Raw genomic sequence first — 22598 nt, forward strand, 5'->3', positions numbered from 1 at the left:
CATTTTCCTGGTTTGTGCCCATCTCTACTCATAAACATGCATGCAAAACAAGGTAACAGGGAACCAACATCTTATTCATGAGCCAGTCATCATAGGACTTTTGACAGCGGGACTTTGCTTCTGAAATATCTGTGGGATTTCTTTTCCCAGATAAGGGTAGTTAAACACATACCTCAAATATGCGCAGAACTTTAGCTAAAGCTCCAACTTCTTCTCTGAGGGAAAAAATCAAGGAGATGGCATCATTCAGACCACTGCTTTCTTCAATGTAGCTGGATTCCTATAAAACAAATGTGCAGTTAATTATTTGTTTTCTACACCTGGAAATTAATGGTACCCATAGATGAAGTTCAAAGGGGTGGACAGAAAATAAAGCTAGACCAGCTGTTGATCTTGAATGTGTGGAGGATATCAACAAAGATTTCTTCCTTCTGGTGGTTTAACAATACAATGCAATTGCTCAAGCCGCTGCTGAGCTAAAGCTTCGGCAGCGTGACTCGCCTTTGCCTCCCTGGATAAGGCAAGACCCTAGGTCTCACAAGAGCAGTTGGGTGAGAGGGGGGTAACATTAGGTTATTTAAGGGACGTTCCCTCCTCTCTCCACCCTCTTCCTTTTCTGGCAACGGCAAAGGATAGAGCTACGCTGCTCGGTTGCTACCAGCTGTGTCACGGATCAAGGCCTTGTGGAACAGCATCCAGGAGGAGGGGAGGGTAGCATCGGCTCCCTCCCACGGTTTTGTTGACATTTTTGTTACTCATATTTAATTTCTATGTAAGCGAAGACAAGTTGAGTTTTTTAATTTACTGTATTATTGACAACAAGGAAGTTCGGGGGAGGGTGGCCGCAGCGGGGTGGTTTGTGCAGGGCTTACGAACACCTCAAGTTTTTTTAAAAAAAGGAATAAAGGCTAGCTATAGGAGGCAGGTCAGGTAGAGATGCTGATACCTTCCAACGGGTCGCAAGGCTTATGTTGAGGTTTGGGTAGGCTCGTAGGAGAGGAAGTGAGGTGCGGGCCCATTGAGCTTCAGCTGTTTGGCGTGTGTGGGCACCGTGCGGCTCCCGAGCCCTGACTATTTCATTTTCTTCACTCTTAACCCCTTCCCTTCTTCAACAGCCGGAGTGGTGTACTAGCCCTGCGAGAGCTGGCCTTGGCTGCGAGGTGCAGTAATTTAAGTGGCCTCGCAGGTGTTACCAGCCTGTGTCACTCAATATAACATATAAAATATATAACAACAATAGTAATAAGAATTATAAATAAAATAGAATAAAATAAATTAAATAAAATTAGGATATTAATAAATACATATCTAAATATTAAATTATAATAATTTTAATATTAATAATAATTGTTTCATAATAAATAATTAATAAAATTTGAATAAATTAGAGTATTTTAAATTTGATAAGTTATTATATATAAGAGTAATTAATTAGGATGTTTCCTTGATGAGGAGAATCATTTAATTAATTGGGTATAGAGCACCAGCAAAGGAGTTGAGATTGGTATTGATTAAGGATAGTTGAGGAAATAAGGGTTGAGTCCTGAATTGTTAATTAAATTAATTGTGGACTTGCTTCCTAGTTGGGGCTCATTGAATTGGTAAGTTATTTAAAGGGATTTAATCAAGGAATTTAGTTCATTGCAATTACAAAATCAATTAAAATAGGAACAATTAATAATGCTTATGTGGTTTGACTAGCTGGTAATTACCACATAGTCTGGCTTGTGTTCTTAATGGAGGAGCATAGCTGAGAGCCATCAGTTGGTTACCCCCCCCCCTTCTTTATGGGTGCATAGGTAAGAATTACTATCTGATTTGGCAGTTGGTACTTCTGAGACAATTCTGTGCTTCTCTTCATTTTGAGCATTAGATACGGCATCTCAGAAGAGTCAGAGTAATAAGAAGGGGAAACAGTCTGCCAAGAAAAGGCCAGTTCCCCAAGTGTCTCCTCCTCAATCCTCTTCTGACGAGGAATCCTGGCCTGTTTAGCAGCAACTGCAGGGAAAGATTTCTGCATTGGAGGCTGAATGGCTGGTGAGGCAAACTCCACAGCCATGTGAGGTGCAGCCACGCTGATCAGCCAGGGATGCCAAGAACCATCCTATGGCCAAACTTAAGGCGATAGCTGACAATCTAATGGCTAGATTTACTATTCTCGAGGCAAAGCAGCAGCTCTGGGATGCGATGCAGATGGGCCTTCTCCGACACCACGGCCTTGGCAGACTGATAAGGGAAGAAGGTTGTCAACCCCCACAACACCTGAACCAGCGACCATGATCCAAGGTAAGCAAGATGAAGCGAATGAGGCCAGCCCTGACAGGCTATATGCCAGGAAGGAATCAAGTATGGTGACAACTTTGTCAGGTGAGTCAGCCATTGCACCGGGCACCTATCCACTGATCCCCGCTTGGCCTTGGGCAAGCGGTGGACAATTTAACCCCACAGTTTATACACCATACGACATGCAGAGTGGTAGGCTTCCCAACACTCCGTGGCCATGTTCCAGCACACAGTTCAGTGGATGGGGTACACCATACCCTCAGTTTACAGTACCAGCCCAATTTAACGCTATGGCTGGCATGGGGGTTTGGCCTTACCCATCGGTTTCTGACACAGGCTATAACACAGTGCCTTTACAAGCGTTGCCATACGGTGACTTCTCAATGCCCTCGGGCAATCATCTCACCCCGGCAACACAAGAAAAGATATGAAAGGACCAATATGTGGATTTATTTGAGTTATTAAATAGAATTGTAGAAAAAAAGGATCTTAACAAGGAAGATGACAAAGAGGAGAGATGGAGCAGAAGAAACCTGATAGGACATGGTCTAATTGGCTGCCTGAGTTTCTGATTTATGCCGGGGTGGTTGTCAAGGCCCAGCCATGGCAGGCACAATCTCTTTTCCAATACCTGGATTTGATTTATAGGGCATATGTAGATTTTGCTGGGCAGGTGTGGCTTCATTATGATGAATTGTTCCATATGTGGAGTGTGATTCACCCAAATCTTCATTGGGATGAGCCCCTGCTGGGTCTGTGGCACCAGCACATGACTCCAGCCAGACCCAATGTAGGGGATAGGTTTGATAGCGGGCAACTGTATAGGAAAGTCTCCCCGGGTCAGAATCCCTGCATTGGAGCGGGGCAGCGCCTGCTCTGTTGGGAGTATAACTCCAAGGGCGTTTGTACCAGGAAACCATGCTGTTTCAGGCATGAGTGTTCTGCATGTGGGGGTTAACACACAAACACATCATGCATCAGGGCTGGGGCTCAACGCCAGAACAAGGGCACAGGAGGAGGCAAAAAACCCAGTGGTGGTGGGGGTACCCCTGGAAAAGGGACCCAGCCCAATTAAGGTTACAGTCCGAGAAGCGTGGCTGAGGTGAGTTCCATTGCAAACTCAGGTACACTAACAGCCCATCGGACCTCCCAGCACTGCGGTTCGTGTGATTACAGTGCTGGGGGGGGGAATGCGCTGGGCCACAACCGGACCAACAGTCAACAAGTAAAAGATGTTTTGAGCTCTGGGGGTGGCCAAATTGTGGCTGGCTGGGTTCTTGATGTCTTTAAAAGTGTGAGAATTTGGGGCCCATTTGGTGAGTAAGGGGTACTTTGAGACCTCTGTGATTTAACCTGATTCTGAACCTCTGCCACATATTTTAAAGCTGACAATGTATTTTTATGCACTGAGGATTAGAAACATACTCTTATTTTTCTGGGTATAAAAAAGAACATCCCATTCAGAATTCTTACATGTACGGTCAGCATTGCTTCCTATTGATCCTTCTGTGCCCAGCAATAAATTCACAACATGTACTGAGTTTAACAAAAGCTAAGCTTTTTCCAAGCAAGTGTTTTGTTTTGCTTTCCCCTGATTCTGTACATCCTGTTTCACCTCTGATGAATTCAAAGCTGCAAACAAGAATTCTGTCAGATAGGTCAAACTGAAAGAGTGTGACTGTTCCAGAGTCAGCCTATGAGCTTCACATCTGAGTGGGATTTTGAACCCAGGTCTCCATGGATCTAGTCCAACATTCTAACCACTACAAGACTACAGTGGCACCTTGCCATTCAACCAACAGCACAGACTAGATCTGTGAATCTGGTAGGGAGGCCTTACCAAACATCAGACTAAAACTCTGCCAGAATTCTTTCCTCACAAATGTCTCTTCCAAAGACAGGACATCTTCAAACCAGCTGGGACAAGCTCAACATTCTTGTGGGTCTGTAGTCAAAAGTTTTTGGTGGGAGGGTGGCAAAATGTCTTGGAATGCTTACAAAGGCATTCAGTTCAACATGAACTTGTTCATGAAGAAATAGTGAAGAATGAGAAGACTATTGCACAATTTTATTAAAAACATCCATTAAGGACTTATTTGGGAATCCATCCCAGTTCTCTGTTGGTCTGATCTTTTTTACACCATTTAGTTTGACAGCTGGAAAAGATGGGAATCCATTACTCAGATGCCACTGTGGCTTTTCAAAAGCCTTTCAACGTCAATACATCATTTTAGCCCGTGGGGGGGGGGAAGCTATCTTTTACAACATGCTGTAGCTAGATGAGAGAGAAGTTCACCCACAGAAGCTTACTTGTCCATTTAAACTGTTCAGAAAATACAGAAAAGAAACCATTAAACAAAACTTGGATATGTTATATCTTTTTGGACTATAGCTTCAGAATTCACAGTCCAACAAGGCCATAGCATCCCCTTTGTGGTTCCCAAAAGTTTTCCTTATCTCAGCTTGATAATATGAGCAATTCAGCCCTCTAGATTTATATTCAGACCTGGACAAGTTTTGTGTGCCTTTCATATCCACTCAAAATGTTTAGGACCATAGAATCATGAAGTTGGAAGGGGCCTATAAGACTATTGAGTCCAAACCGCCACTCAGTACAGGAATACAAATCAAAAGATATCTGCCAGGTGGTTGTCTAAGTTCCTCTTAAATACCTCCAGTGTTCGAGCACTCAGCACCTCTTGAAGTAATTGGTTTCATTGCTGTACCTCACTTGTTACTTCCTCCTAGTTTGAGGAACCATTAATCATCCCCCTCTATGATTCTGTAGCCAACTGTGTATCCATCTGACAGTTATTCTATTCAGCCCACATCTAGTTAACTTGCTAATCAAAATATCATGGGACACATTGTCAAAAGCTTTGCTGAAGCATATACGATACGTGCATCATTCCCTCTGTCTATCAGGGAAGTTACCCAATCAAAAAGTGATCGCTTTATAATTTGTTCCAGAATTTCCCCTGGGGCTGATGTCAGACTGACTAGTCCGTAGTTCTCAGGTTCCTTCTTTTTGCCCTTTTTGTAGATAGGGACAAACTTAGTCCTCTTCCAGTCATCTGGCACCTCACCCCATTTCCCATGATTTTAAGAAAATAATGGAGAGTGGTTCTGAGAGCTCTTCGGCCAGCTCTTTCAACACTCTTGGATGCAGTTCATCCAGCCCTGGAGTTTTGAACTCGTTCAAGGTAATAAGGTGAATATTGAGTATTTGTTTATCAATCTCCAGCTGCAATCTCATTCCCTCCACCTACACTGCACTTTTTTTGTCGCTTTTAGTGTCTCTGGCTAACCTCAGCTCATTCTCACAGTCAGCCTGACTCCAAAAATCCAGACTGTGGAGAGTCTTGACAATGGTTGTGCTGAGCTTGAGGGCCTTCAGAACCAAATGGGTAGGGGTGGTCAAGGTTTCTAATGCTCAGTGTGACTGACTGGATAAGCCTGGACCTTTCTCCCAAAGTCCAGATACAGGAGAAGGGTGGCTGACTCATCCCCATGGTCTTGCTCAACCTTAAAAGTCCTGCTTATTCAACTCTATACATCAAGGATAAGAAGAGCTAGTGAATGCTATTTGTGAACCCTTGTTTGTATTGGTTTCATAGCATTCAACATCTGACATGAAGAAAGAGAAGGAGTTACGTCCCTGAAGAATGGTGAATCCTTTTGCCCATGCTTTCTTTACTTACAAATCATGCAGAAGATTTCAAAAAGCTATCTGCACATACAGTAGCTCTACATTTAAAGTTTCTATTTTTGGATGAAAGCTACCAGAATCTTGAAGCTTGTTGTGGAATCCTGAAATTGGCATCCAAAAAAAATGAAATTTGCAAAGCTCTGTTGAAAGTGGTTGCTGTTTTCTTATAGCATATCAGCATCATATCCCCCAATTATGTATACCATGCCAGTTAGTGATAAACACCATTCTAGGTGGTTTAAATCCAGAGAGAAGCAGTATAATATAAATTAAAGCTTAAATATAATTTCAAAAAACAAACACAACATACAACCATTTAAGGCAATCGTCAAAAAAATCAATGGAAGACCAAATGATGGTGAACAAACAATATAAAAATAGTCATTCTATACTATGTTAAGAGAGGATGCTCTGAAAACCTTGTGTAAAAAGCCTTGCTTTGATCATCCTCTGGAATGTTGTGAGGGAGGGAGACAGGTGTAGCTCCATTGGGACCCCATTCCACATGGATGGAGCCAGGGCTGAGAAGGCTCTAATTCTAGTTGATGATTTCCTGGCCTCCTCTGGCATGGCAAGTACATAATACTGACCTCAGGTGTGTTATTCATGGTCATCAAAATAAGCACATGGCATGCATGAAAATGGAGACAGCTCTTGTACATGCTTTTCCTTCTAGATAATTTGTGAAATGAATGTCACTGATAAATGGGCATGCATCTTTAGAACACCAGTGCACAAGCATCTTCTTCCACGCCATTTTTGTATAACACCTGTAGATGACATCCTTATGGACAGAATGGACTGTAACAGAAAAGGAACTATGCAGCTAAGCTGTGCTTCCCTTATTAAGTCTGTGTTTCTTTATGATATTTCAAATGGGTATACAGTAGCTGTTTATCAACTCAAACTACTTGTACGAAACATTCATGCCACTATTCACAGATTGATGACAGTTAACTCCAGCAGACAGGAAAAGTGCTATGTACCTAAGCTGTGCTCCCCTTACTAAAGAACAACCACGTTAATGTCGATCAGACTGTATGCAGTTTGCAGCTTTTCAAGTTGCAGCAATAACAAGGCATTTAACAGCAGCTGCATAACATGTAGGAATACAGAAACTAGTCACACAGTTATTTTAATCAGAGCTCTAAAAGTAGTGACTACAGCAAACTCTTTCTTTATGTACTATAATAATAATAATAACGGTTGTCATCAAGTCAATGCTGATTGGTGGCAGCCCTTCCCAGAGTTCTCAAGGTATTCAACACTCAGAAATGGCTTACTATTTGTGTGCTTGCTTGAGGACTGTGCAATTTGTCCAAGACTACACAGGCTGCCTCTATTTCTCAGAGGCACCTGAGGGAATCAAACTCCCAGTCCCTGGCTCCACAGCCACATATCTTACTCACTGAGCTATCCAACCCGCCTTACTCTTCATTTATTTATTGATAACATTTATTCACCACCCAATAACACAATTCTCTTGGCCCAGTGGACTTACCTGCAAACAATCTCCATTCATGCTGTGGACCCCGTTAGCCATTTTCCTCCCACAGATATCGACCAGAACTTTTCCTACAGGAGAAAGAGATGGGTGACCGTATTATGTTTACAGTGACTTCTGCGTACCGTGTACACAAATATTTAAACTTGAGTGGAAACAGAACAGCCAGCCCCTTCCCTTTGATCTTTTCCCTTCTGTGGCAGAGCCAGAGCAGAGCTGGGTTTTTCCTGACACACCTCTTTTCTGCACCAACCCCCTTGTGACTCCAGAGGGACAAATAGCTTCTCCCACGTCCAACACAGGCCACAAAACTGATGCAATTCTTAGTTTCATCACATGGTTTCACTTTGGGTGGAATTTTCTTCTCTTGTGGTTTTTATTGTGCAGTATTTTAATTTCAGCTCTTTTAAAAAATTAAGTTTTTCTTCATGTTTTTATGAATAAAAAACAATAGGATTTTACCTCCTGGTTTGCTCGTAATAGCTGTGGTTAGCATCCTCATTTTTGTATCCAAAGGAATCAACATGATGATGCTGATGGTGATATGTCATATTACTTGGTATAATTTGCTCACATAATTTGTGAAGGCAGGATTTTGTGACTAAGTTAGGAGTCCACTGGCCTTTTTAAAAACATGTTTAAGAAAAAAGAGTTCACAGAGCCAGCAAAGGCAATTATAGGTGTGCTTTAAAATATATGCTTAGTCCAAATCCTGAATCTTTAAGTCTAATTGGCCTGATTCAGACTGATCTGGAGCAGGTGTGGGTCAGCATGATCTGAAATGATTTGGAATGCGTTGGGGATTTGAGCATCAAAGCATAATCATGGTGTGTCTCTCTGTGTGTATGTGTGTTTGAGAGAGGGGGGAGTGGTAAAAGAGAGGTTGTTCTCAGACTAGCCCCTCCTGTATCTACTGTCCTTTTAGACACATGGAGAGCAATGTGTCTGAAGAGGACAAACACCTGCTGGCAAGAAGGATCTACCAGTGAGCAAGATCCCATCTCCCAAATGGACAGTATGACTTGCTCCGGTGTAAGTGCTGTACGCTACCACAAAGTTTTGAGACTGTCCACTGGCCCACTTTGCCACATGCAACCCATCATGTCTCTTTGAGAGTTTCTTCAAACAAAGGTTTCTTCAATTGTTACCATCTAGTAGGTGGTATAGGATAATTAAAACAAGGACAAATAGGTTGAAAAACAGTTTCTATCCCTGAGCTGCAGCTATATTGAATTCCACTGTATAGTGCAATATTAATGGGTTGTGTGACAGGAAATTGAATGTGAAGGATGTGGATGTGAACGAGAGGGATGTATTTCACGTGTAATGTGCTATGTTTCCATGTTATGGGTGCTATGTTGTTGTGTGTTTTATTATTATGTGTACTAGAGATGGCATTTAATTCATTGTAGTGTACTGAAGTACAATGACAATAAAGTAAATTCAATTCAAACATCCAACCCTTGCCTTTTTGGTCTAGTAGGCTTCAGGATCACATCCCCAAGCTTTCCCATGGGGCAACATGACATTTAGAGGCTCATTTAATTTGCTTTCCGCCCTGTTAAGCCTCCCACCCTTCCGCCCTTTGGAGATAATGGCCACAAAGCCATGGGCCAGCACACTTTGCTGGGAGAAAACATTACCTATGCTTACTGCAGAAATCTCAGCTGCCTTTTTCTAAATATTACCACCACCACACCTGCAACTTGATCTAGCAAGAGTATAGGGCACAGATTCACACTTGGTTCCTCTCATCTTTTCCAGTGATGAGGCCAGGCCCTGTTGCTAGCAGTGCTGCACAGATTGATCTTCAGTGCACCATCAGGAGTATAGGGAGCCAGGCTAGTTCTTCATCAAGTAAAAAAATCACCTCTAAGAAAGTGGTTCCCAGCCTTGGGTCCCCAGATGTTCTTGGACTGAAACTGCCAGGTGCCTTCCCCACTAGCTGTGCTGGCCAGGATTTCTTGGGGTTGTAGTATAAAAACATCTGGGGACACAAGGTTCTGATCAGCAACAATTTCAGGCTGTGGGATTGCTTCTCTTTCATTAGACTCTGGTTTCACAGGAGCATTGGACACACTCTGGAGTTTTGGCTGAACTTTAAATGAGCTGTCCAAGTTCAGAGTAAAACGTGGAGTAGATTTGCCATTTCTGCCAATGAAATTGGAATCACCGTCCCCAACCTGCCTTATCTGATCCCTGTGAGAAAAAATAGGAGACAGGAGGCGCCTGGAACCTGGCATGGACTACTAACTAGTGTGGCAGAGGACACACTAGATAACAGAGCCCACTAGTAGAGTTCATGAGATATGAGATCAAGGAAGATCAGAAAAGCTGGAGCAAACAAGGCCATCCTTCTGACAGCCCCAATTCCATCCTCAAAAGATGCAAGCAGGCAACAATGCCAGAGAAGGGGTGAAGCAAGTACAAGGCCACTGTGTATTATACTACTATCCAAGAAGATTCCTGGCTGGAGAAGGAGAAGCAGAACAATAAAGTTCCCAGCCTCCTGCTTGAAAGCCATTGTGGTATTGTGGACAGAATGTTGGATTAGGACTCAGAAGACCTGGGTTCAAATTTTCACTCAGTCATTGAAACCTACAGGTGGGGAGTAGCAATGTTAAAGCACTTCTTAACTATCTCACATACTTTGAGAACGTTACCAGGGTAACTATAAGTTAGAAGTGATCTGATGGCATGTAATGATAGCATCCGGCAGTACAACTCTGGGGATGGAAAATTATACTCATCTTGCAATATGAAGAGATTATTCCTAAGTAAGCTGGAAAAATGGCAGCAAATAATATTCCTTTCCAGAAAAACTCTTTGGCTGATCCATCCAATGGGTGCAGGAAATTCAAACTACACTAAACCCCTCTTACAATACTAAGAAAACTCCTAAGTTTTCTGCAGAAGTAGCACTAATGTGTAATACTGTACTAACTCGATATTCCCCAATGTACCAGTTTTCCTAGAGGTAGCTGTTATTAGCCCATTAGGGAAACAAGGAAAAAGGAAAAATACAGTGGTGCCTTTAAAACTAACAATACTAAAACTAATAACACTGAAGCTAAATGTAAACACCAAATGTATGGATCATCAAGTGTAATCAAACATAATGCAGTGTCAATGGAGATTATTCACACCCTTGTATTTGCAGTACCCATGTATGGGTGTGAAAGCTGTCCAGAAAAGCTGACAGGAGAAAAATTGATTCACTTGTAATGTGCAGTTGGAGGAGAGCTTTGTGAATACAGTGGTGCCCCACATAGCGACGTTAATCTGTTCCGGATTAATCGTCGCTATCCGGAATCATCGCTCAACGGAACTAAAAACCCCATAGGAACACATTAAACTTCGTTTAATGCGTTCCTATGGGGCCCAAACTCACCATTCAGCGAAGATCCTCCATAGCGCTGCCATTTTTGCCACCTCGGTAAGCGAGGGCAGCGCGCAAAAATGCTTGCAGTGGCCATTTTGGGCAACCGGCAGCCATTTTGGAACCACCGATCAGCTGTTCTAAAAACATCACAATGCGAAGATCGGTAAGCGAAACACTTACCGATCATCGCAATGCGATGTTTGCCCATTCAGAACATCGTAATGCGATCGCATTAGCGATCCCAAAAAACAGATCGCTATGCAGATTCGTCGTTAAACGGTGCACTCGTTATGCGAGGCACCACTGTACACTGGATTGACATGAAGATGAACAAATGGGTCCTAGATCAAATCAAGCCTGAACTATCTCTGGAGGCATAAATATTGAAACTGAAGCTGTCCTACTTTGGGCACATCAGGAGAAGGCATGGTTCTCTGGAAAAAAACAATAATGTTGGGAAAGTTTGAAGCAAGATAAGGGGAAGACCAAATATGAAATGGGCTGACTCCCGAAAGGAAGCCACAGGCTTAAATCTGCAGGAGCTGAGCAGGTCAGTTGAGGACCGAACATTCTAGAGATTGCTCGTTCATCGGGTTGTCATGAGTTGGGAGCAACTTGGTGCACATAACAACAAAGGAATTATGAGTATTACATTAGCCAAAGTGATGCAATAAATACACAGAGTTTACCTTCGGGATTCTACACTGATTGGCCAAGATAGGAGGATTGGCTTGTAAACAAGACTACTATTTATCGATCTAGGAAGCACGAAATGTTCCAATTATTTCTGGTTTTGTTAGTTTGCCCTTGGAAAACTTCACTTCTTAAGTTTCTGACACCAGCAAGCCTTACACTGAACATCTGAACTGGATACACTGTTGTTAGACAAAAAGTCAAGGGCACTCAAGTGGACATAAGCGGGGAGGGGCTGCAAAAATCCGTAGCAGGACGACACATTCATGTGGCCAGTTTGAAAAGATTGCCAAAGAACATGAAAGCTTTGGAGTTCTACAGAACTGCTCACCAGGCAAGGTGGTCAATGAAGAAAGAGGAAGGGGACAGTGCCTGATGTTGAAACAATGGGGTGTGCCATAGGAATATTTACTGATTGCCTCCACGGATAACAATGGCCATAAGTCAAGTGGAACGACTGGCCCTTTCCTTCATCACTTTTTAAATGGATAACATTTGTGAGGGAAGCATTTTGGATGAGCAAGTGTTCTGGGAAAGTAGGGCTGTCGCTCATGTGTAGAATTTACACTTGGGAGGAAATATTCCAGTGAAGACATGCTGTTTTCCATCTGTGGAAAGCAACAACATAGAGGGGAAGGAGTAGGTGCTTCCACTGAAGCATGTGGATTGTGTCCATGAAACTGTGAGTGACTCTTTCTTGCCTGAAGATGAACTGTGGGGCTACATTGCAGGCATTGAAATAATATTGGCAGGGAAATTCTCTGTTTCAGTCACTAATCCTAATGGAGAGTTGGATGAGCGTGTTTTTTTTTTCTACTTATACCACACGTTTAACATAGTTTTTTAAAAGAGGTTATTGATTTCGCTTATTTTATGTTTTTTAATTACACCAAACAGATGTTTTTCAATATCAACCTGTAGTTCTGATGATTCCATTTTCCACCAAATTAACCTTTCTGGGTTATATATAATTTCCCCAATAAACCTCAGCTGATTAGTAATTTTTAATATTTAGTACACCTATACCTCCTTTTTATTGTCTTATATCAATAAGGTAAAGGGAAAGGTTCCTCTTGACATTTAGTCCAGTCGTGTCCGACTCTAAGGTGCGGTGCTCATCCCCTTCTCCAAGCCTTTATATCAATACCTTTTATTTATTCTGGCCTTCTTCCCTTCATTACAATATCTATTAATCAGTCATTGCCAAAATCTAAAATCATCTTATGTTAATTGTACTGATAACATCCTAAATAAAAAATTAATCTTTGGTAAAATCTTCATTTTCATCAGAGCAATCCTTCCAAACCAAGAGAGTTTCAAACTGGAATATTCCTATAATTTCTTTTTGATATCCCTTTTCAGTTTATTATAATTATGTTCCTTTATTTTCTGAGTATCCTTTACTAAATCTATACCTAAATATTTAACAGATTTATATATCCTAAAATCGTATTTAACAGTAAACTTTCTTGTTCTAATTTATTATGATTAAACAACATTATTTCAGATTTTGTCAATTTACACATAATCCAGTTATTTTTTTCCAAATTTTTCTAAATGATTTTTGATTTTGTCCATACTTTCTAATGGGTTTTTAACTGTCAAAAGGGAATCATCAGCAAATAAGTTAATCTTTATTTTGTTATTCTCGCCTATACCACTATTTAACTCATCATTCCTTATTGCATTTGCTAACATTTCAATAATCAAACAAAACAAAACTAGGGAAAGAGGGCAACCTTGTCTAGTGCCTCGGCCTAGAGCTATCTGTTATGTCATCCAGTCATTAAATATTACTGTGAAAGTGTTCTCCAAATACAGTTGATCTATAACCCCCCTAAATTTATTTCCAAACCCCCAACCCTTTAAAAGAATCTTTAATGTTGGCCATTCTACACAATCAAATGCCTTAAAAACATCTAATGTTAAAATACCTCATCTTTTTCTATATTATATACAGTGGTGCCTCGACTTATGAACATCCCTACTTGTGAAAATTTTGAGTTACGAAAAGCTCCGACCACAAAATATTGCTTCGACTTGCAGCCAGAGTTTCAAGTTATGGACAAAAAAAACCACGGGGGAGGTGGGGAAAGTGCAGAATTTGAACTTCCAGTTAACCGCTGGCTAGCAAAGAGGCTGCTTGTTTGCTACCTCACTCGTCCCAGTGTTAGAGAGTGGATAGGGAGAGAGTCTTCAGACTGTCTGGTACAGTATTGCCTGGTACTGTACAGTACTGGCTGATACTGCCTGGTACTGTATGGACTGTTTTTTTTTTTTGGCTTTTTTTTTTTTTTTGACTTTTAAAAAAACAGAGAGACTGCCTGTTCTGGGTGAGTACACTGCATTTATTGTACTGTATGTACAGGGTTTTTTGCAGCTTGGTGGGGGGCATAGGGCTAGATGGGGTTATGTTTTTGTGCTCTGATGGGTCTTGCAGTGTGGATTTAAAATGTGAAAAGTAGACTATAATATTAAATTAAAATTAAATGTGAAAATTAGACTGTAATTTTAAAATGTAAAATTTATTTATTTATTTTTGCATTCTGTGGCTTCTAGGGTTTGTGTACTGTGACTTCTCTTTTGTTTTTAAATGTGTATGTTTAAAATGTGGCTCCAATGTCTGTCTCTTTTAAAATCAGAAAATATTCTGTGAGGGGCTGTCTGGCTGGTTTGCTCTAAAATGGATTTTAGACTCAAGTCTCTCCCCCCCAATTGTCTTCTCTCTCTCTCTCTCTCTCTCTCTGCTCTCTTTTTGTAATTAGGAGTTCTGTGCTGGAATAATGCTTGCTGGATTCTGTGGCTTCTAGGGTTTGTGTACTGTGACCTCTCTTTAGTTTTAAAATGTGTGTTTAAAATGTGGCTCCAAAGTCTGTTTTAAAATCAGAAAATATTCTGTGAGGGGCTGCGGTGCTTGTTGATACAGGCAGGCAGGCAGGCTTTAAAATGGTGTTTACTGTAGACTCAAGTCTCTCTCCCCCCACTGTCTTCTCTCTCTCTCTCTCTGTCTCTCTGTCTCTCTGTGTGTGTGTGTCTTTGTGCTTAACACCACAAACCTTTGTCTGAGGGGTCTGTGTGCCCCAGTCATGACCTTCTTTCTTTCTTTCCTCTTTCCCCCATTGTTCCTTCCTTCCCTCCCTCCCTCCCTCCCTCCCTCCCTCCCTCCTCTCCTGCCCTTTTTTAAACCTAAAAGGTGCTTGGCTTGGTTTAAAAGGTGCTTGGCTTGCTTTAAAAGGTGCTTGGGTTAAAAGGTTTTCTGTTTAAAAGGTGTTCCCTCCCCCCTCCCTTTCTGCCCTTTTTTTTTACGTAAGTTTATCTTAGGTTAAAAGAAGAAAAATTCTCCCCCTAGTGGTAGAGTATGGATTAACCGGCTTTGCATTAGTTCCTATGGGAACGAATGCTTCGATGTACGAACCACACCTCAACATAAGAACCAAAACCAGCCAGAACAGATTAATTGGTTTTCAGTGCATTCCTTCGACTTACAAAAATTTCGAGTTGTGGCCACCATTCCAATACAGATTAATTTCGTAAGTCGAGGCACCACTGTATAATATTCAAAACCCTCCTAGTTAAATTCACCATTTGTCATCCCTTTAAAAAACATTCTGATCTTCTTTAATATATTTTGTAATGAACCTATTAATTCTATTTGCTAAAATTGCTGTAAATATCTTTGCATCATGATTTAATAACAAGATAGGCCTATACTAACTTGGATCTGTCAGATCTTTATTGGATTTTGGGATAAGAGTTGTTAGTGAATATTTCCAAGATTCTGGTATTTTCTCACCTTCTAGTATTCAGTTATAGAGTATTTTCAACTTCAGGATCAGTATTGATTTAAAAGGTTTATAATATTCAGATCCCATTCCATCAAAGCCTGGAGTTTTACAATTTTTTTAGTTTATTGATAACCTCTGCAATCTCTTCATCCTTTATCTCTTTTTCTAATTCTCTTTTATCATTCTCTAATAGTTTACTCTTTACATTTTCTTTAATATAACTTTCTATATCTTCTTTCGGTATATTATTTCCTTTATATAAATTTGGATTAAATTCTTGTAATATTACTAATTTTTCTTTCATCAGTTCTTTCCTGTTTTACGTGTTTCTCTAATCACTCCAATTGTATTTTTTCATTTTTTTTTTTGTTTGAGATACCCTGGCTAAAAGCTTTGAATTTTTATTACTATAATAAAAAAAATTATCTTCAAATATATCAAATGCCTCTGAACCTTTTCTAACTCTAGGCTTTATAACTCTTTCCTTTTAGCTTGAATCTCTAATAGTTTCTTATTATCTGTATCAATAATATATTTACTTTCTAAATCTTTTAATGATTCTTGTATATATTTTTATGTCGAGCTTCAGACCATTTTTTTGGTGCTCTCCTCTTTCACTCTCATTAAGAGATTCTTTAATTCCTCCTCACTTTCTGCCATCAAAGTAGTATCATCTGTATATCTGAGGTTGTTGATATTTCTTCCAGCAATCTTAATTCCGGTTTGGGACTCATCTAGTCCAGCATTTCACATGATGTATTCTGCATATAAGTTAAATAAGCTGGGGGACAATATACAGCCTTGTTGTACTCCTTTCCCAATTTTGAATCAATCAGTTGTTCCATATCCCGTTCTAACTGTTGTTTCCTGTACCACATATAGATTTCTCAGGAGATAGATAAGGTGGTCAAGCACTCCCATTTCTTTAAGGACTTGCCATAGTTTGCTGTGGTCCACACAGTCAAAGGTTTTGCGCAGTCAATGAAGCAGAAGGAGATGTTTTTCTGGAACTCTCTGGTTTTCTCCATAATCCAGCACATTAGCAATCTGGTCTCCGGTTCCTCTGCCCCTTCGAAATCCAGCTTGTACTTCTTTACGCATTAATTAGTCCATCTTTCTAAATGCATATAATTTAGAAATTATATGCTATGATATATTGTTATTTTGAAAAATTGTTTCATTTGATCCTTCAGTCTCATTTTATCCAACCAATACTTTAATCACTTTTTCCTTAAATAATTCCAAACAATGTTGACTTCGGAGAGGGGCAGTGCTTTCCGAGACATTATCAGTGTTTGAGGGGGATGCTCTGATCTTCAGACGTGGGCCTCAAAGCTTGAGATGGAAGTGACACCGAATGCCTAGAAAAAGCTGTCTTGGCAACACCAAGATTACCACACCGACTGACTTTATACATCATCAAGTTGGACTGCAATCGAGAATCACATCTATTTGCAGAACTCACCAAGGAACATAATACAGTGGTGCCCCGCATAGCGATGATAATCTGTTCAGGATAAATCGTCGCTATCCGGAAACATCGCTATACGGAGCAAAAAACCCCACAGGAACAAATTAAGCTCTGTTTAATGTGTTCCTATGGGGACAAAACTCACCGCTAAGCGGGAATCCTCAATCCGGCTGCCATTTTCGCTGCCTCGGTAAGCGAGGAATCGGTGCAAAAATGCTGTGGGCAGCCATTTTCTTCTTCCGGTGGCCATTTTGGAACCACCAATCAGCTGTTCCAAAACATTACAATGCGAAGATCGGTAAGCGAACAACTTACCGATCATCGCAATGAGATGTTTACCCTATCTAAGCATCGCAATGTGGTCACTTTTTCGATCGCAAAATCCGCATCGCTATGCGGATTCTTCGTTAAACGGTGTGCTCGTTATGCGAGGCACCACTGTAGTTGGAAATAATTTGGTTTTGAATGGCTGTTGACCTGGCGAGTTAACCAAGAGTTGTCCCAGCTTTTGGATGAGGATGGCTGAGTCTTTGTGAGGCCTTCCTTCTTCCCCTGCCCCCCCCCAATTTCCAAACAGGCAATATGAGTGGGGAGGAGGAAGAAGGGGGCTCATGTAGGGACTAACTCCTATCCTGGAGGCTAAGTAGAAAACTCCAACCAAATGGCATAAGGGGTGAGGCATCTAAAAACATTCTCCCCCAAACAGGTTGAAACCAGCTCTCAACTCACCATAAGTAACAAGCAGCATGCCTGGTGGATTTCTGCCATGAACAAGTTGAGACTTTCATTCATAATTTTTCTGCCCTATGTCTTAGGAAGTGAATTTTATTCAAGAAAAGCTTACATTGAATGTTTTATTTTTAGTGGTCTAAGTAAAGGTATTGGCTGCTTTGGTATGATCAGCCAGTAGATGGCACTATGCTCACGTATAAATACTAACCCCCTTTCCCCTCTCCCCTGAGTATTCTTAGCATTTGAGATATCACAAAAAGAGGAATGCAGGATGTAAATCTCTCATCCTAGGGCTCGTCATTCCTGTTGGGAACTCCATCTTCTCTGCAAGAACCTGCCCTCCTCTTCACTCTAGTTATTAAGAAGCAATAAATAAGTAAATAAATAAGAAGCAAGCTCTGGTCATAAAATCTCCCAAGTACAGCCTCTCTCCGAGGCTCCTGGTCAACTCTGAATGACTCTATTCTTGCCACTTAGCAGAGCTTTTGTTCAGAGAACTATAATAATATGAAAGCCTATCAACTATGAACAAAGGCAGAGGCTGGAAAATTGACTTGTTTTTAACTCTGGTTCCCAGAACCCTTTAGCCCTGGGACATGTTCAGCTGGAGTCCATAGTAGTACCTTGCCCAAGTTCTCAACATAGGAAGTTGCCCTATTTCGTAGCAGATCATTGGCCCATCAGACTGAGCGTTGTTCAAGATTTTTTTTCAGCTTTCCCATCCTTTCTTAGAGATGCCAGAGATTGACCTATTGCATCCGAAGTGTGAGATCTACTGCAGGGCTACATCCTGCCTCCAGACCACAGGTAATGAATGCTGGATTAGGATGAAAGTTGCATGTGCCCTGTTGGTGGTCAATTAAAACTACCAACTGCAAAATGGAGGCATCAGTCCCTTTGATGCCTTTCTACCAACCCATATAAGTGTGACAATAATGCAAAAAACTTCACTGTCCTTCACTGATATTGTTCATTAGCCAAATTTGATTCCCCCCCCATTTGATTCCCCCCCCCGATTATCTGGGATTATACGATGGGGGCAATGTGAAAGCTCTACAAATATCAGTAAAACACCAGCATCTTGGAGGTATAAATGGCTCTGATATGAGCTATGAAATACAACTAATGTTTATTGTCCCTTTCTCTCGCAATAAAAGTCCATCTTTTCCACTCAACATGCATTGAGTTTGACAATTCTGTGAACACTGGTTTTGAACAACCCAGGCTGAAAGGAAATAGTGATGCTATGCTAAGAGGAGAATCTGAACAGGTGATTAAAGCCCAACCAGTTAACAGATTTTTCAAAATAACTTTTCCCTACTCAGAAAATGCTCTTGCTTCTCAATCAAATGGAAAGAACACTGAATCTAAAAGGGGAGTATTCCTATAATGCACTTTTTAATATTTCTGGAGGTGGGTTCCCATATGCGTACTTGGTTGTGCAATTAGGCAGGATACCTTTCAAGAGAAACCCTTGCACAACATAAGCTAAGATACAACCTTACATTTGAGTGGATCTTTCCAGTAGAAGTAAAGCAAAACAAAACAAAACACAGGAGAGGCTTTGCATTGCTCAAAGGCACGGATCCACAACTGAGATATCTTCTCTGCTGAGAAGGAATATGGAAGAATCTAATAGTAGCCGGTGGTAAAATATGTTGGCTGTGTTCAGCCGGCATAAAACATTCTTCTAGCCTAGCTTTGTAAAGTACTGGCTCAGAGCATGGAAGTTAATTTTCTGAGAATAAAACTCATAGAATTCCCATGGTTACACAGTCTGGAGATCTTGAGAGCTGGATCCCAAAAAATTCTTTTTAAAGTCTGAATAGAATACCTAAACTGATATATCCATTGGTCAAAATCCTACTGTGCAAATTTATGCCCATATAAGCTGATGACATTATCATCTGTGTGCTTTTATTATTCATCAAAAGTTTCTCATTGTACCCTCCCCACAGGATCTGAGGGTCCTCCAGGACCCCTTCTGACCATGTGAAGCCTTTGGGAGCCTTGGGAAATGGGGGAGCCATTACTTGCCCCAAATCATCACAAATAATCTCAGTCCCTGGACCTTCAGAACTTGGGAAGAGGAGAGCAATAAATGAGCCAACAAAACCCTATAGCTAATGACATCATCATTTTGCACAGACATTAATGTGCGCAATAGGATTTTGGCCATTATGTGCATGCATAACAGCCAGTTCTATACAAATACACTCTATCCTGCATGTGAACTAGATGCATGTGGATAAAATGTAATCTACTGGGACACTGGAGGACTTTAATAATACTTATGTGCCGCCAAGGAAATTCTGACTTATGATAGCCATTTTCAGAACTTTCTAGGTAGAGGATACTCAGAAGTGGTTTCCCCTTCTTTTCTTTTCGGGGCTACCCTGGGACTCTGCAGCTTACCCAAGGCCACACAGGCTGGCTGTATTCATAGGAGGTACAGTAGGGAATTGAACCCCACCTAAACCACTGGGCTATCCAGCCAGCTTGGTGAAACAATAATTTGGGGAGTATCTCAGAGTGTATCTGTCTTTAACCTTTGAAAGACATCCCTGCCCTAACGCCAGCTTTTGTGCTTCCTGATTTATGTACAAGGTAATAACTATCCCTCTTAAATGTATTACATTAGTAAATGTAACAATACAATCATTACATTTATTTATCTGTCTGCTTCATTTTTGTCTTGCCTTTCTTCTGATTAACTCAACAAAGTATACATATCCTCACAAACGTATACTTATCCTCACAAGAATGCTGTGAGGGAGGGGAGAAAGCAGGTGAGAGAGAATAAATGGCCCAATGCTCCCTTGGGAATTTTGAAACAGAGCTGACCCACACACTGAATCTCTCAAGTCCAAATCCAGAACTGTGGCCATGACACTACCATGCCTGTATTTAATTTAACCAAATGGGAGATACTATGTTAGAATGGTATGATCAATATCTCTGTTCTCGTTCCTGGTTCATACCTTTCCATTATCTTGCAGAAGACTGGTCCCCAAGCATAAGAAATGTATTTTGTGAGCCCCACACATTTTTTTCTAGAGACAGCATTCTTGTTTGGAGGCAGATCATGCTTTCTGAACACTCAAATAGCAGTAGGTAATTGAAGGGAAACTATTCTTCAAAAAAGACAATGCCATTGTAATTTAAACTGCTTCTTATCTGGTTGTTGTGCAACTGCATGGGCATCTGCTACAGGTCTGGATAGCAGTAAAAAGTTTTTTAAACACCCCCTACAGCATGATTGATTGAGGACTTTATGAATTCTAATGAATGAATGAATGAATGAATGAATGAATGAATGAATGAATGAATGAATGAATGAATGAATTCTGAGCTCTTCAAGGCGGGTAAAACTTTCCTGCTCCACATATTTTGGACTACAAATCCCAGAATCCCTTACCATTGTCCACTTTGGCTGGGACCTCTGGGACTGAACTTCAAAACATCTGGTAAATTAAAGGTTCCAAAGGCTAACTCTGACTTATTGGATAGGTTTGGGATCAAGCAATTAGTTTCAACTAATTATGGTAATTTGCTAACCTTGATTTCTATGACAGCCAATAACAATTTATATGATAACTTCCTTCAGTCCTTTTTAGTTTAGCATTCACCCACAACTTCAATGGCTTTAACAGTTTCAGTCAATTTGTATTGTCCCAGCTGCTACCAGCATGAAGGTGGAGAAAAGTTTGAGCCACAGCCAGGAGGAGAAGGGGCCTCATCACAGCAGCTATAGCAACTGTGGAATGGTCAGACTCTTTTTCTTTTAAATGCTCTGGCTGCAGTGTGAAGCTGACACTGTTGGATGGGAGTCATCAGGAACAGAGCAAGATGAGCACCAAATGTGAGACGCGTGCATCAAACAGGGGACACATTTAAAGAGATAATAAAGGAAACAGGGAGAGGGAGAGTCAGAGAAAACCAGGAGCTTCACTCAGAAATCCTGCTTCTTAATTCTTCATGTTTGGAAAGGAAGAAGATCCAGCTATTCAATAATGTAGAAAATATAGTGCATAGGATCAGAGGCACTCAGAATATTTCTGATTAAGAACCTTGAATTACTGACTGATCTTTCTAGGCACATATTGCTCCACTCATATTCCATTGGATCATTGCTGCCTAAATAGACTCAAGTCATCAGTTTTTAAAATGAACCTTTGGCAGTCCATTGTATTTGAAGAATAAGTGAACATTGTGCTGCTAGGAAGGAAAAGAAGGAAAAGAGATGCAGATCAGTGAAAAGACTTAATATAACAGGTTGTTGGGGCAGCATTTTCTAATCTGGAACTTTATTGGTAGTCTAAGACATCTGGGAAATTCCAGATTAGCAAATGCTACCCTAAAGCATGCATCTAACAACCTGTGAAATCTAAGGCCATCAGGGTTCTGGTCATGATGGCTATATATTATTTCTAGTTTGGGTTCTTCTGAATACCACTTGCTGGAGAACAAAAGTGGAAGATGCAAGATGTCACCCTTGGCTTACTTCTGGCATCTCAGAGGTGTGTGCTTAGACCTCACAAGACAAACAATGCTACAGTTGATAGGTCTTTGGTCTCATACTGCATGGCCCATCGTACCTTTCTGTGTTGACTGTGATTGTGGGATCGGTTTCCAAGAAACGGATGGCCATGAGAAGCTATGAGTTTCATCCTCCAGGTATATCCCCTATTAAGTTAAAAAATGCTTACTCCTAGGTTAGTGTGCAGATTAACCATGTCTCCTCCAGTACTGGTCAAAGAGAATTTTGAGGTCATCTGAGCCACTGGTGGCCCTCAGCTTTTTCTGAATGACTTTTAAAAAGCCAGATGCAATGGAAGATTAGATTTACCTGGGGTGACTGGGTGGAGAAAGTGTCTCTCTTCCAAAATTCAGTGTGTGGAACCCCCTGCTATGGCTACAAACTGTGAATCTTGCTAGAATGTTCTGATGTACCTTCCCAATGCAGTGTCATGAAAGGAAGATTCAAGTTATGATGGCTGCAGGTACCTTCAGGACTGGAAATAGCAAGCTTCATCTGA

At 40.9% G+C, this 22598-nt stretch overlaps 1 protein-coding gene and 1 long non-coding RNA gene across 2 annotated transcripts in view; one reads left to right on the forward strand and one right to left on the reverse strand.

The window, feature by feature from the left end:
- The window catches only part of PAH (phenylalanine hydroxylase), a 56142-nt gene extending 45622 nt beyond the window's left edge, over positions 1–10520 (reverse strand). Inside the window, exons 1-2 of the mRNA XM_020804418.3 lie at positions 7494–10520; positions 173–280 (exon numbers count right to left, since the gene is read on the reverse strand). Of these exons, the coding sequence (XP_020660077.2) occupies positions 173–280; positions 7494–7535 (150 nt within the window). The 5' untranslated portion in view covers positions 7536–10520. The remainder of the gene's footprint in view (positions 1–172; positions 281–7493) is intronic.
- Positions 10521–11361: 841 nt separating this feature from the next.
- On the forward strand, positions 11362–19326 carry LOC144583290 (uncharacterized). The gene is made up of 2 exons (XR_013537002.1): positions 11362–12253; positions 13532–19326. It is a non-coding gene; the product is annotated as an uncharacterized LOC144583290 (long non-coding RNA).
- Positions 19327–22598: the final 3272 nt, after the last annotated feature.

This window comes from Pogona vitticeps, chromosome 5 (genome assembly GCF_051106095.1).
Source record: "Pogona vitticeps strain Pit_001003342236 chromosome 5, PviZW2.1, whole genome shotgun sequence".
NCBI lineage: Eukaryota > Metazoa > Chordata > Lepidosauria > Squamata > Agamidae > Pogona > Pogona vitticeps.